The 15,454-nt window shown below is 35.6% G+C and overlaps 1 protein-coding gene across 1 annotated transcript; it reads left to right on the forward strand.

Moving 5' to 3' along the window:
- Positions 1-1,014: 1,014 nt before the first annotated feature.
- Positions 1,015-2,354, forward strand: LOC126686218 (homeobox-leucine zipper protein HAT5-like). The gene is made up of 3 exons (XM_050380264.2): positions 1,015-1,116; positions 1,462-1,823; positions 1,903-2,354. The coding sequence occupies exons 1-3, from the start codon at positions 1,074-1,076 to the stop codon at positions 2,248-2,250; spliced, it is 753 nt and encodes a 250-aa protein (XP_050236221.1). The 5' UTR covers positions 1,015-1,073; the 3' UTR covers positions 2,251-2,354.
- Positions 2,355-15,454: the final 13,100 nt, after the last annotated feature.

Consider the following 15,454-nt stretch of genomic DNA (forward strand, 5'->3'; position numbering starts at 1 on the left):
ATGTGATGCAGCTTCCTTGTAAGCTAAGCAATTATTTGATGATGTGGCTCCTCCAGGTCAGCAACTGTATTAGCAGCATTAACTTCCTCGGTCATAACAATTTTTTTTTTCAATTACTTGCTCATTTTTAATAAATTACAATATTTCAATTGATGTGTCATATTATTTTTTATTTTATTATCTATATTATTATTTTTGAAAAAAGAAAATTATTCAAAAAATATTTAATATGAGATATAACTCAAATGGTGTAAGTGTTAGGCAACAAACTACTAGGTCATGGATTTAATTCCTCCCACAAGCGTTCCATTTCTCCCATTTATCAAAAAATAAAACAGTAAAAGATAAAGATAAATTAAAACAAATCAAAACATTAATTATATTTTTTTAATGTGCAAAAATAGAAAAATAGATAATTGTCGATGGAGGGATTATATAAAGGGTTAATATCATAAAAATTCACTAATTTTACAAGTTTTCTCAATTTAATAACGTTCTTATAATTTTTCATAAAAATACACTAACTTTAATCTTTTTAAAATTCATACACGGTGCTGACGTACACTCATTTATTGGTGCAATTTGCTGAGGTGTAAGTCATTTCTAACCAATGAAAGAGTTACACGTCAGCATCGTGTATGAATTTGGAAATAAATGAAAGTTTATGTATTTTTATGAAAAGTTTTTAAAAACGTGATTAAATTAAGAAAACATATAAATCCTTATATAAAACTAGAAATACAATACTATAGTGATATTTAAGAAATGGATAATAATTAAAATAATTGCCGATCAATTTGATTAACATGTCCAAATTCAGTGGAAAAATGAAATTTGAGTCAAATGTCATTTTTAGAAAAAGAAAGTGAAATAAAAGGGAAGGGCATAAGTACAAATGAGCCGTTGCTAACATCTTTCTACATCGATAAAACAGTAGTAGGGACATAATAGTCCTTGCAAAAGATGTGTTAGGAACAGGATGAAAAGCCAGCCAGCCTCCCATATATATTTTGGTGCAACACAACACAGTTACACAAAGAAAACAAATCAAACAAAGTTAAAGAAAAAAAGTTATGACTATTCTCCGGGTTCCAACTTCTTCTGCCTCTCTTCATTGTAAGTTTTTTTTTTTTTGTATGCTAGGCAGCACGGACACGTGTCGGAAACGTGTTAGACATGTCACGTTTCGGACACGGAACTTCATTTTTATGTATGAAACTTTAGTATAATATCGTTTGGCAGTGTCCCGTTTGACTGTGTCCGTGTCCGTGCCACCCAGCTGTGTGTGATTTACAGTATGCTTTTGCTTAAAAATTAAATTGGCTTTGATTTTACTTTTTGAAAGAAAAATCCAAACAGAGCTCCCTGTTTTTCTTACACTATAAAGAGTAAACAGCCATTGTCGAATCCCTTATGCAACTAATATGGTAATGACGATCTCTGACTCCGTTTCTGTTACAGGTGACAACACAGTTGATACTCCAGTTCCTCAATCGATTGTGAAACAAGAAAATATGGGTGATGAGAATTACGATGCGTGCCTTAACCCACCCGCGAAAAAAAGGCGGCTCGCAGCCACTCAAGTTGAGTTTCTTGAAAGGAACTTTGAGGTAGAAAATAAGATTGAACCTGAAAGAAAGATCCAACTTGCTAAAGAGCTTGGCTTGCAGCCTCGCCAAGTTGCAATTTGGTTTCAAAATCGGCGTGCTCGGTTCAAGAACAAACAACTTGAAAAGGACTATGACACTTTGAAAGCTAGCTATGATAATCTCAAGGTTGATTATGACAATCTCCTAAAGGAGAAACAGGATTTGAGAGCTGAGGTAATTTTTTGTTACTCCATGAATCAGCAATGTATAATTCACTTGAGTAATGCTTCTGTTATATCTTGTATGCAAACAGTTTATCTGCCTTAAAGAAAAATTGGATGCTAGAGAGGAAGGGATACAAAATGTAGAACCATTTAAAACCCCAATTACACCAATGGTAACGCCGAAACGAGAAGATGGTAGTTCAGCAAAGAGCGATGTTTTCGACTCCGATAGCCCACATTCATTCATGGAGCCTGCTGATTCTTGTAATGTTTTCGAGGCAGACCAATCTGATTTTTCTCAAGATGAAGAAGATGATCTTAGCCAGAGCTTCTTGCCCGCACCGTGTTTCACAAAACTGTACTATGAGCCACCTGCAAATTCATGTACTTTTGAATTCCCTATGGAGGATCAACCGTTTTGGTCTTGGAGCTATTGATAAATGAGAGTTCTCAGTTGTAATTATAGTGTACTGAGCAACTAATTTAATAGCCAAGCTTCTACCATTTTTCTACAGTACAATGAATGACTCAAATTTGTCTATGACTCATGAACTATATTAATTTTAGTCATTTTAACTCATGTACAGCCAGGGGCGGAACTAAAGGGTAGCAGGATGGGCGGGCGGCTGCTCTTCTAACCGCTAGTCACATTTTATTCATTGTTATTTCCGACATCATTTTTTTCTTTTACGGTTTTACTCCGCTCCCTTCTTTATTCACTAACGACATTTCTTCTTTTTTGCCTGCAATTTTATTTTCTGCTGCCACTAGTTACAGAAGTCTTGAAAAACTTGTGCATTTTCATTATGTGGAAACTATACAGAAACAGAACCTGGCAGTATTTAATACTATACAATAGTCAGGGGCGGAACAAGGGGCCGAGGCTCCAAGAACCGGGGATTAGTGCCACACTCCCCCCTCCTCATTTCCATGACAGCTTCGCTGTCCTATTCAATGAGCGCTCCAACTCTATTTTTTTAGGTTTTAAAGGGCATTTGGCACTGATTGATTCATTTTTTTAATGTTTACCATTTTCATAAATTTTTAAATTTTTCGGACCAAACATATCGTTCAATTATGAATAGTTAAGGACACATTATTTAAAATGAATATATATTTTTTAGAAAATTCATAAAAAAAAAATTAAATAGTGAAATAATATGTCGTTCGAATTAAAAAAAAAACAACCAAACAACACATCTGTAAAGTTCCTCCTCTCCCCCTGCGGAATCCTGATTCCGCCACTGACAATTGTTGAAAAGTTGCTTATTGTAAAAAAAATCCAACCCTTATGTGTGTAACTCCTTTTTAAGAAAATCAGAAACTGTGGAAGAACATAGAAGTTTTTGAAAAGGAGACTAATGCTTTAACACAATAAGTCAAAAATCTGGTATGCTTCATCTTCTTCATTATCTTTGGTATATTTATTTTTCTCTTTTCAATGACTTTTTTGGCACTCTATTGGCCTAATGTAGATGTTGACAGCTTTAGTTTTTCAAAGATTTAATTAAATAATCCAAACCAAATTTGTATCTTATAATTTAAATACATTTTTTTAATCTTGTTGAAGATTTGTTATGTTACAGAATATATTGCTGATGCAAGTAGGGTTTTGTTCATGTGACACATATATAGTTGATGAATTTGACTAATAAAATATTAAGTTTCTTGATAATTTATTTAGTCATTTGGTATTAATATTCTCCATTGCATCACTTAATTATAGACTTAACTTATTCTTATTATAATAAATTGAACATAACTTATCAGTAATAAATAAAAGAATAGTATCCAGAGACTATACTATTGTAGTAATAATGATATTATCATAGAAAAAAAATCGAAAGATGTATATTTCCTAATAGCTTATTATATTCAATAATTTTATAGAGTGAAACAAAATGTTCTCACGTCCAGGAAAGGGACTAGCAATTAGCAAAGTGCATACAATTGCATACTTTTACTTTCGAAGTCAAGAAAATCGTGCTATTAAATGTTGTTTATTTTGTATAACTATATATTTTTGTCAATGGTTAACTAATCAATGTCTATGATTGAGATTTAACCTTCATTATATCAAATTATACACAAATTATAAATCATGTAAATGATCATACATAGAGTGCAGGGCATCTAAAATTATATTACAAATTATAAATCTAACACCTATTTTTCGGACAGGTAAAAAGTGATAAGAAATTGAAGTTTCCAATGATAATTTTCAAAAAAATCTGTCTGAATGATGAGATTTTGATTTGCTTGCTGTAATCTAAGCAGGCATAATCTGTGCACAACTGCAAACTTAGAGGATTAAAACAAAATTAGACGTAAATAGCTTATAAAAGTCCAAAGAGATTGTAATCTAGTCTAAAAGTTAGACTAATTGCAATTTCTTAGAAATTTATGGGCCAGTTGAAAGTTTTACGGACTGCAATTGACCATAACCAAACCCATAGAATTTTATAGTAACATTTTTGAAACTTTTAGGCACTAAAATAGACTTTTAACACCGTTATAATTAATTCGGTGTTTTCAATAAATTCTCATGAATTTGATTAAAAAGCATGTTAATCACTATAATTAGCTGTTTTTAATGTTCAAACCTAGAAAATAATCAATTAGATGCCTTAAAATGCATGTTTGTAGGTGTTTCTAAGTGTATTTTTTTTGCCATGAAAAAGCTTATTTTCGAGCTGCTGCCATAACCTATTTTTGTTTAAATCAGCTTTAGACACTCAATAAATGCCATATTTGAATTCCTTGTTCCATTTTATGCAATTTTGACTACTTTAGCAAGAGATACGGAGTTAAAACGAGTTAGATTGAAGCAAAACAAAACGATAACTGAAACTGTCATCGCACCTCCGCCACCGCCTCTGAAACTGGCGATGCCGCCAGAACAAAGTGGTGGCGCCGCCACTATAACCTGTCGGCGCTGGCAGTCACACCAGCGGCGTGTTTGTCGTTCGTTAGCTTCCTAGAATCGCTTTCAGATTCTTCCAAACTCGATCCAAACTTCCATACGCGTTTTTGGGTTCATCCGGACTCTGAATCAGACCAGTTTGAACCCAGACGTAGATAAACTTCAATATTTTGTTATGTAACAAGCCAGAAACGATGTAAAACGAACTCAAAAGTCCAGTAATATAAGATAGTGTATAAACCGGGCCTACGAGCCCAAGGCCCAGCAAACCAGCAACTTTCAGAGCCGATTCCGGGTTAACCAAAACTCGAAATCGACCCCGGACCAAACCATTAGAACCGGATCGACGAGACGCACAATTCTCGTGATATGACCGAGAACCAATTCTGACCAGACCGATGGTCAAAACCCGCGCGAGTGATTAGAACCGGATCGACGAGACGCACAATTCTCGTGATATGACCGAGAACCAATTCTGACCAGACCGATGGTCAAAACCCGCGCGAGTGCCATGCACTTAAAGTCAACGAGGCTAAAAAGTATTTACTAACCTTATATGTATATCGAACTGCCCCTGAGTATGCCAGTATTGTTTACCGCTTTCCAAAAACATACCAAATCAAATATTAACCGGTTAAAGGACTAATCACATAAAATTAGTCAAATAATGCAATTCCAGCCAATCACTTAAACATCGTAGGACTGATACGAAAAAGTAGCAACGGTTGTATAGGTTTTCAAGATCACCTAATAAAATCAATCAATCAAACGTTTACATCCGGTTTAGGTTTTATGCATGTAAAATATCTAGACCATTCAGACTTATGCTATTTAGAAGAAACCTCTAAGGTTAGATGTATGTTTAGGCCAAGCACAAGAGTTTCGGGAAGGTCCATTAACCCTAATTTTTGGTCTGATAAACGGTAATCTTACCGGAGACGAGTAAGGTTATCTAGTCGGTTAAAAAGGATTTCCTAGTTGAACTAGGTGGCAACTCCATTTTTCAAACCATTTCTAGATCGAGAAGTCAGCCATAAATTTTGAGCAAGCGGCCCCTGAACCCTGCTCCACTCACTCATGTAAATGATCATACATAGATGGTAGGGCATATCAAATTATATACAAATTATAAAAACTTAATATATTTTATAATCCCTAAACTTTAACATTTTGTTATCTGCGACCTCTAAACTAATTTCGTCTTCTATTAGACTTTTTAATTATTTTTTCTATTTAACCCCTCAATTTCATATTTTTTGTCAATCTGACCTCTTTTTGTCCAGCGTGGTAAAAACACATGTTTTCAAACGCTTGAAGCATGTGAAGGATAACTAAACTATATTATTTTGTTCTATTTATCTCCGAACTATATTATTTTGTTTTATTTAATTCCTTAACTATTTTTTTTCTTATTATACGATGAACCTTTTAATTTTTTTATCCATTTAACCTCCTCAAAAATACAATTATTTAATTTTCAACCATATTATGCCTAGCATAAATGCTTAAAAACATATAAATTAATTTATGTATGATGACATATAAATTTTAATAAAATGTATTTATTTTAAATTTTCATAATATTTTCGTAAATTATTAACGACCGTAGAAATTAAAAAAAATAGTATTAAAAAGTATTTAAACTTAATCAAATAATTACATGATATTACTTTTTATACATGTAAATATTTTTTTACATTTCTACAATGATATAAGGATCTTGTCTTTTTTTGTTAGCGATATTTATAAAATATATAAATTTACTTGATGATATTAAATGAATGTTTAATTGCTTAAATAAAATTATAAATTTTTAGCTATTTAAAAAAATTTAACTCGAACTTCTAATTTTAAATTTTTTAAGATACCAACTTTTAGTATTTTACAATTTTAAACATTTCAAATCAATTTTGGATCTTTTTAAGTTTATGTTTGAATTACAAAACACGCTAAAGTTCACGATTTTTAAAGCAATTAATCCTTAAATAGATTTTTAAATAATATATAAAATAGATCACTCTTTATTTTAAATATAAGAATCACATTTATATATTTTTTGAAATTAATACATTGTGTGAGAGATTAAATGGATAAAAATAATAGTAATTTAGATGTCCAATTAGAAAATATTTAATTTTTTTTATGAATAAAAAACAAACATTTATTTAAGAGATATTATTGGTCAAAGTAGTTTAATTTAGTTCAAGTAGAACAAAATTCAAATTTTTGTTGTTCATGTTAGCGCGCGTGTCTTCACGCACGATTTGAGGGGTTAGATAGAAGAAAAAAATAGTTAAAATGTCTAATAAAAGACAATTAATTTAGAAATCGTAGAGAAAATAAAATAAAATATTAAGAGTTAAAAAATATATTAAGCCAATTATAAATCATGTAAATGATCATACATAAAGGGTAGTGCATATTACATTATATACAAATCATAAATCATATCTTATATGATCATATATAGATATAGATGGTAATGCTTTGGTCTATGACCTCATTAGTTTATCACCATTTATCTAAATATTGAAGTTGATGAAAATATTTTATGTGTCATTTTATTTTATTTTATGCTTACAAGCTATGATGATTCTATTGGTAATAACAGCATAATCGAAACCATTCAATAAGTGTCTAATTATAATTTTTATATAATAAAATAAATATATAATACAAGAAATTTATATACTTGCGACAATTAAATTTTCATTTGCATGCGAAAGATTTAAACCATCTTCTAATCATAAAAAAAAAAAAAAAAAATTGGTGATAAGTCACCAAATTGAAAACATTTCTAGTATGTATATCTATATAAAAAATAATTTTCCTTGAATTTTCAAAGACCGCAGTTGCATTCTATGTATTGAGCATTACAAAGATTATACCTCGATTTTAAATATTTTAGATAAAAATCAAGCGATTGTGATGATTTTAAAATGACCTAAAAATGCTATTAGATTCTTAAATTATCTACAGATGCGAGTTTAAAACTAAAAGATGGATTTTTGTAATTAAAAACTATGATTGAAATTCAAACAATTTTGCATTAAGAAAATAAAAGTTATTGTTCTTATAAATTATAAAAATTATAAAAAATATCTATTTTTTTCTTTGAGAGTTTCTCTCTGTATCATGATTTGTTAGTCATCCTTTCAATTGAAATCCTTTTCCTTCTAAACTCAATTTTTTAAAAAAATTAACTTTAATTTTTAACTTCCACGTTGCTTCTCTTTTCAATTTATACAAATTCTATTTTTAAAAGGTCAAATGACCAAAAAAGAATCTTTGATAAAAGTTTCACAAAAGTCCAAACCTTTTAATTTTATCCAATTTGTCCTGAAATGTATAATTTCGTTTCAATTTTGTCCAACTAGACAATTTTGCTTATGTGGTGTTGATGTGTGGCATGCCATATCAGCACCACGTAGGCGTCACATGAGAAAAATTATATAATTGGACAAAATTGAAATAAAATCATTCATTTCTTAACAAGTTGGATAAAATGTAAAGGTTTTGACTTTTATGAAATATTCGTGAAAGTTTGGCCCTTTTTTAGTTATTTAGTCTTTTTAAAACCGTCACTTGAATAAAAGACTGTTATTTTCACAAAAAATTTGTAACGTGCTAAATTAACAATTGCTTTTAGATTTTCGGACTTTTAAATTTTGAAGCTTGTAATACTTTAAATCTTTTGAACTTTTAAAATTTTGGTATAAATAATAATTAGCCTAAAATAATACTCTATCTGATGGGATGGTTTTTATTTTAACAAAAATAGACCTATTTTAAATTAACTGTTAGCAGATATTAATAAAAATTACTCCATAGAAGCAATTTTGGAGATCCACCGGATGGATGAGATGCAAGAGATACAACGTGGCAAAGAATCAATGGTGTGGATAAAAGTAACCAGTGAAATCCAAAATCTTATATTTTTTTTTTGTCGAAAGATAGATTTCATTAAAGAAAATCGACTACAAGAGTCTCGACTCTAGCCACAACATTTGGGCTAGAGAATTACAGCAAAAAGAAACGTCTCTAAGGGATTTTTTGGCTATAGAATGAGCCACCCAATTTCCGGATCGCCGGATAAAATTGAAATTACAAACATTGAACTGGATACTAAGGGAACGACAGTCTTGTAAGATAACATCACACGCTGTGTTCATATGTGTTCCGTCCCTCATGGCTTTAATAATTCCTTTCGCATCGCCCTCGAAAGTAACTGCAGTGAGCTTCATCCTAGCAGCTAGGAGAAGTGCTTCACGAAGCGCCATAACCTCCACCAGGGCAGGGGACATGACATGAGAGAAACGGCGAGCAAAGGAAGCAATAGGTTTACCTCCACAATCTCTAATGACACATGCTCCAGCCCCAGAGTGAGAAGCTTGATGGAATGCACCATCGAAGTTAGCTTTGAAAGTATTCCTCGGTGGTGGAGTCCAGCGAGGAGGGGCCTGAGGTGTTGTCCTTGAGGGGGCCTTTCTCTTTAAAGCTTCGAAGCACTCCCGGAACAAAAAGTCTGCAGTTTGGATCGTTGTCCTAGGGTCTCCACAGTCTCCCCTAAAAATCATCGCATTTCTGCTTAACCAAAGGGCCCATGCAATCCATGCAGCTTTCTCCAAGGCGTGTTCCACGTGGTTTGCTTCGTCTTGCAAATTAATAAGGTGACAGAACAGGGCCTGAAAGGAATTACCGGTTAAAACCACGGCTGAGTTGAGGGGGGATCCCAGCCAAACTGCTTCTGCAAAAGGGCAGGTGAAGAGCAGGTGATCAATTGATTCTTCGTCGCAGCAGCGTGGGCAAGTCCCCGGGGTGGCTGGGATACGTTTATGGATGTTCCCATTCACCGCCAGACCATTGTTAAAATTTTTCCAAAGAAAACACTTGAGGTTTGGCGTAATTTTCATTTTCCACATAACTCTCCACATATCAGTGGATCTCTCCGAATGTCTGAGAGGCACCAGTGTTTCACCTCTTGAGCCTGAGAAGGACAAATGGTATGCAGATTTTACCGAAAAAATTCCTGAATTTGTGAAGTTCCAGATGAGTTTGTCGGCATCCCCAGTGATACTAATTGGTAATGACAGTATTGCCTCCGCATCAGCCGGGTTGAAAACTGATTTAATCAGATCCGTTCGCCAGGTTCCATACCTTCGATCAATGAGTTCAGCAACCTTGGATATTTCATCCGGGATTACTGTGTCAGGACTGATTTTAAATTGAGGGTTATTAGGGAGCCATGGATCATTTCGCACCGAAATTCGCTCACCCGACCGCACCTGCCAACGAAGTCCTCTCAGCAGAATGGGTTTACCTCTTAAGATACTTTGCCACGCCCAGGAACCATTGGAGTGACTGCGTGCTTCCATGAAGGACCCGTGAGGAAAATACTTTCCTTTGAAGACCTGGGTAATTAACGAGTCTGGCTGTTTGATGAAACGCCACCCTTGTTTTGCCAAAAGCGCCAAGTTGAATTGCTCAAGATCCCGGAATCCTAGCCCTCCAACTTCCTTTGCTGCACACATCTTCCTCCACGATATCCAATGCATTCTCCGCTCCTTATCTTTTCGACCCCACCAGAAATTGGAGATTATCGAATTTATCTCCTTATGAAGCGATTTCGGTAAAAGGAAGCAGGACATTGTGAAGACAGGTACTGCGGTGGCAATACTCTTGATAAGGACCTCACGACCTCCGTTTGAAAGCAGGTTTCCCTGCCATCCTCCCACCTTACTTCGCACCTTTTGAATGATCTCTTTGAAAGTTGCCATCTTGGATTTGCTGACTAGAGCCGGGAGGCCTAAATATTTGTCTTGCCCGCCTGAGTTTCTTACACATAAAATCGTTGTAAGCTGCTGCCGAAGTGGAGCTGGAACGTTGCGGCCGAAAAAGATAGAAGACTTATCTTTATTAATTTGTTGCCCCGACGCATCACAGTAAAGGGATAGAAGCTTTGAAACTGCGATGGCTTGCGTACTAGTAGCTTGGAAGAAGAGTAGGGAATCATCCGCAAACAATAGGTGAGATACCGGAGGACTTTGCCTAGCTATCTTAACCCCATCAATTTGGTTATATCTTTCGGCTTCGGAAAGCATGGATGAAAGGCATTCCGCGCATATGAGGAACAAAAAAGGCGAGAGAGGGTCGCCTTGTCTTAATCCTCTCGACGGTTTGATAAAGCCGTGTGAAGACCCATTAAGCGTAATAGAATAAGATACGGATGAAATACAAGCCATAATCCATTTGATCCATTTGTGATGGAAGCCCATTCTTCTCATGACCCGTTTCACAAAGTTCCATTCGATTCTCTCGTAAGCCTTGCTCATGTCGAGTTTAAGCGCTAGCTCGAATTTCAAAACGCCCCTCCTTGTCTTGAGATGGTGAGTCATTTCATGAGCTAGGAGAATATTGTCGGATATGTTGCGGCCTTTGACAAACGCGCTTTGGTTCTCACTAATGAGGTTGGCCATGTGTGGTTGAAGTCTGTTTGTTAAGATTCGAGAGATTATCTTGTAAAAGACGGGACACAAGGCAATAGGACGAAGGTCGGACATTGTTTGTGGGCTACTGATTTTGGGTATAAGGGTAATGGAGGTATGGTTCAAACCTGTCGGAAGTGGTGCGCCGTCAAAAAAGGCCCTGACTGCCGAACATACGTCCATCTTAATCGTTTCCCAATTGGATTGAAAAAATAAACCCGTCATTCCATCTTGCCCCGGAGCCTTATTTGGGTGAATATCAAAAGTCGCTATCCTAATTTCTGCATCAGAGATGTCTCGAGTCAAGCTTTGATTAATGCTCCGGGTAACTTTGCATTGGACAGTGCGCGTGGCTTCCTCAATCCTTAGGGGAGTAGAGGTGGTGTAAATTTCCTGGAAGTATTCCAGAGCGATGTTGATGATCTGAGCTCGAGAGTTCTGGAGGGTTCCACCTTTGTCATGGAGTTGCTCAATATTATTTCTCCTCCGGCGTGCTATCACTTTGGAGTGGAAATAACTTGTATTTCTGTCGCCACTTTGAATCCAGTTGACTCGTGACTTCTGATGCCAATATTCTTCTTCTCGGATTACCTCGTTGGTCAGCTCTTGTTCAAGTGCTTTGATCTCATTCGCATGATGGTTAAAGCCCTGACTATGGAGGTGCCAAATTTGTTCTCTGAGTTGCTTCAACCTTAGTCTTGCATTTGAGGTTTTTGATTTGGACCAAGCGAAGAGTTGAGTACGGCAGTTCTTAATTTTGTTGAAAACCAATAACAGCGGTCTAGGAGCCATATTTGTTGTGTCGTGGTTTCTAACATCACCCCAAGTTGCATCTGTAATCCCCTTAGCCTCCTGATTTTTGGCCCATCTTTGATCATAATGGAATTTGCTTTTACTCCTTTCCACAGTTGGTGAGGTATCCATAAGAAGAGGTTTGTGGTCTGAACCAAGCTCTTCAAGATGAGTCACCACACTGTTTGGGAAGCAGGTCATCCAATCTGGATTAGAAGCGCAGCGGTCCAAACGCATTTGGATATTTGCCGTCCCACCCCTCCGGTTGTTCCACGTAAATGGGCTCCCAGAGAATCCCAAGTCTTGAAGAGAGGCTTCATGAAAGAACTTCTGCATGGATTCTATTTTGCCCAGGTTATAAGGGTTCCCACCCTTTTTCTCACGTGTATCCAAGATATTATTGAAGTCGCCTCCTAAAAGGATAGGGCCTGCTAACATAGCGATGTAATGGGCAAGAGAAATAAATTGATTCACACGTTCGGGGTAAGAAACACTAAGGTAGATTCCAATCATATTCCAAACTACATTGGTGACCTCATCTACTACAGTACAATGGACGAAAAAATGCTGAAAATAAACTATTCTAACACTACTTGTGGAATGCCAAGCAAGCGCGATGCCACCCGAGGAACCCAATGGATCAACACATTTGAATTCTCTGAAGCCGCATTTTCTGAAAACGTTTTCCACTTTTTCACTAACATTTTTAGACTCGATAAGACAAACCAACCCCGGGGAATGAGATTTCACTATCTCTTGCAAGTGATGGACTGTCAAAGGGTTCCCCACTCCTTGACAGTTCCAAAAGATGGTCTTCATATATCCGGTTGGGGCCCACTATGGCTGGCACCCTCCACCGATTTGGATAGTTGGGAAAAACAAGTCTTCTTTGTCACTGAAACTTCCAGAATATCTCCTCCTCTCTTCGACCCTGTGTTGTGAGCATACATGCTTGGCTCTCCTGTACTGGTGTTATCGTCTGAATGGATAGTGCTACCATTAGGTACTCCAAGGTGAGCAGTGGGATGAGCAGCATTATTCCCAGCTGCATGTCGTTGTCGAGCTAACATCTTGAGTCTGAGGCGTATGGGCAGATGCTCTAGTTGAGGATGTGTGACCTCAAGATTTTCAGCCGTTTTTCCAGAGTCTGTAATGACTCCTCCACCCGAAGTATCCTTAAGCAATGGCGTGGCAGCTTCCTTGTCAGTCGCAACATCCTTGACTGCAGTGGTTGGATGACCCTCTGTGATAGCATGGCTTAGTTCTGTGGTAGGTAGTTCTGCATGGGCAAGGTTAGCACAAGGGCTGCCCTTGGGCTTGGTTAGAACTAAGTGGAGGAGGCCCAATTCCTCCAGAACTTGTCTATTGCAGAGTAAGGCCCCTTTTTCAGAGTCAGCTTTGAGTTTTGGGCTTGAGGCAAAGATACAAGGGTGTAATACCCCGTAATTTTAAGTAATTAGAATATGCCACGAGGTCAAATTGGAGTAATCAAAATATTAAAAATAATATTTTGAGATTTCGAATATTAAGAAAAATATTCGGAAAGACCAAGTTTAATAGTCAAATAGTAATAATAAGGTTTGACTATTTAAGGTTATTAAATTAAATCACGAAAAGTGATTTAATAAATTCGGAATACGTAAATTAAATTTAAACGTAAATTTAATTTATACGTATCCGTAAAAGAATATCGTAATAATTGGAATTTAAAATTTAAATCGAGAATTTAAATTTTAATAAAGGGATATGAACGAGATTAATATAATAGAGAATACGACTGGGCGTCGTAGATAAAAATATATTGATAATTAAAATATCAATGTACCACTCTAAATGGAGAGTTTAAGATTTCGGACAAAACCCCGAAATTAGAATGTCGAAACTCGGAAAGCTTGACGAGTTATGGATGAATATAAATTAAGATATATATATATATATATATAAATATATATATTAAAAAAATAAAAGAAAAAGAAAATAAAAAGAATGAGGCGGTGGAGAAGTGGGCGCCAAGTTGGAAAAATGTCCACTTTGATCCCTGAACTTTTAACTTTAATTAGTTTCAGTTATAAACTAATTAAATGTTATTAGTTGGTCTAAATTAAATATAAAATCATATATAAGTCCCGAGCGAATAATTTTGGTGTCATTATTCGCGAAATAATTCGAAGAAGCTACGGTTCAATTTTCATTAAACTTGGACGTAGTAATTTTATTTAAGTGGGACTAATTTAGACCTAATAAATCTTTGGAGATTTATTTAAAATAAAATATAAGTTGGATGCGAATAAAAATTATATTTTTATTCGTTTTATATTTTATTGGATTTTTGGGTAAATTTTGACGGGATTTGGAATTAGTCTCCGTTTGGGCTACGGACGACTAATTAAAATCAGAGTTAAAGTGCATGATTGAGCTAGTACCTAATGGTACTTTAGCCAAATCATTTCCTATATATAGAGGTGAGGGGCAGATCATTTCACCACGTCAATTCCATTTGACGTGCTTGCTTAGCAAGCAGAGGGCGCGCCAACCGTACGCGCGAATTAGATTTCGCGATTTCCGATCCGATTTCGCGATTCCGACTCCGATTTTTTCGAGGATCCTCACGTATTCGAGATCCGACGAGTGGTCGATCTAGCGAGCCAAACACCAACGTGTTTGACTGACGAGCTTGATGGGAGCTTACGTTTTTAAATGGGGGCATCGGTTCTGTGAGTTTTACTTTGTGGTTTTTACTTTTGATTATTTATATTTAAACTGTTTTTAAATAACAAATCGCAGTAGTATAACTTAACCATGAAAGATCCATTGGAACAAGCTTCCTATTGGTTGTCAATAGGACTGTGTGATCACCAGTAGTGTTTTTCGATACGAGCCTGTGTCTGACATAGAGGTCAGTTAATGTCATTGGGCGTTGGAAGTGCTAGCGACCCTGACTTAACAGTCTGAGACGGCAGTAACGGTTACGGTCACAGGCAGTACTGTGATGGCAGTTTCACGGTTACGGTCCAGACACCCGGCTTAGACGGCAGTGATTCAGTTCACGGTCTAAGGCCTATATTGTGTAGGTTGAGACCCATACAATAGTCTGTCTTGTAGGGTTTCATCTGAATCGACTAATTGGTAATATTTTTGATATGTACAAATGTTTTACATATATGCGATTTAAATATTCAATTGTAAATATGTGAACTCACTCAGAAATATTTATATTTCTGATCCTCCCCAATGTTTACCTTTCAGGTAATCAAGTACGAGGTCTGACTTCCACAATAATTCCGGAAGTCAATGTCAGCCATACCTCTAGAGCTGCAAGTAGTTGGGTACGGGAAGTCTGTCTTTCTGTTTACAGTAGTTCAAACTATTTTGATAAACTCTGATTGAACTACTGTATATAATATATGTTTGAAAAGCTGCGTGTTTTCTAAAATGCTATGA

Source organism: Mercurialis annua, linkage group LG6 (genome assembly GCF_937616625.2).
Source record: "Mercurialis annua linkage group LG6, ddMerAnnu1.2, whole genome shotgun sequence".
Lineage (NCBI taxonomy): Eukaryota > Viridiplantae > Streptophyta > Magnoliopsida > Malpighiales > Euphorbiaceae > Mercurialis > Mercurialis annua.

Coding starts and splice junctions, on each gene's coding strand:
- LOC126686218 (XM_050380264.2), top strand. CDS start 1,074: ATGACTATTCTCCGGGTTCCAACTTCTTCTGCCTCTCTTCATT. Junction 1,117..1,461: donor TTCTTCTGCCTCTCTTCATT/GTAAGTTTTTTT, acceptor TTTCTGTTACAG/GTGACAACACAGTTGATACT. Junction 1,824..1,902: donor AACAGGATTTGAGAGCTGAG/GTAATTTTTTGT, acceptor GTATGCAAACAG/TTTATCTGCCTTAAAGAAAA.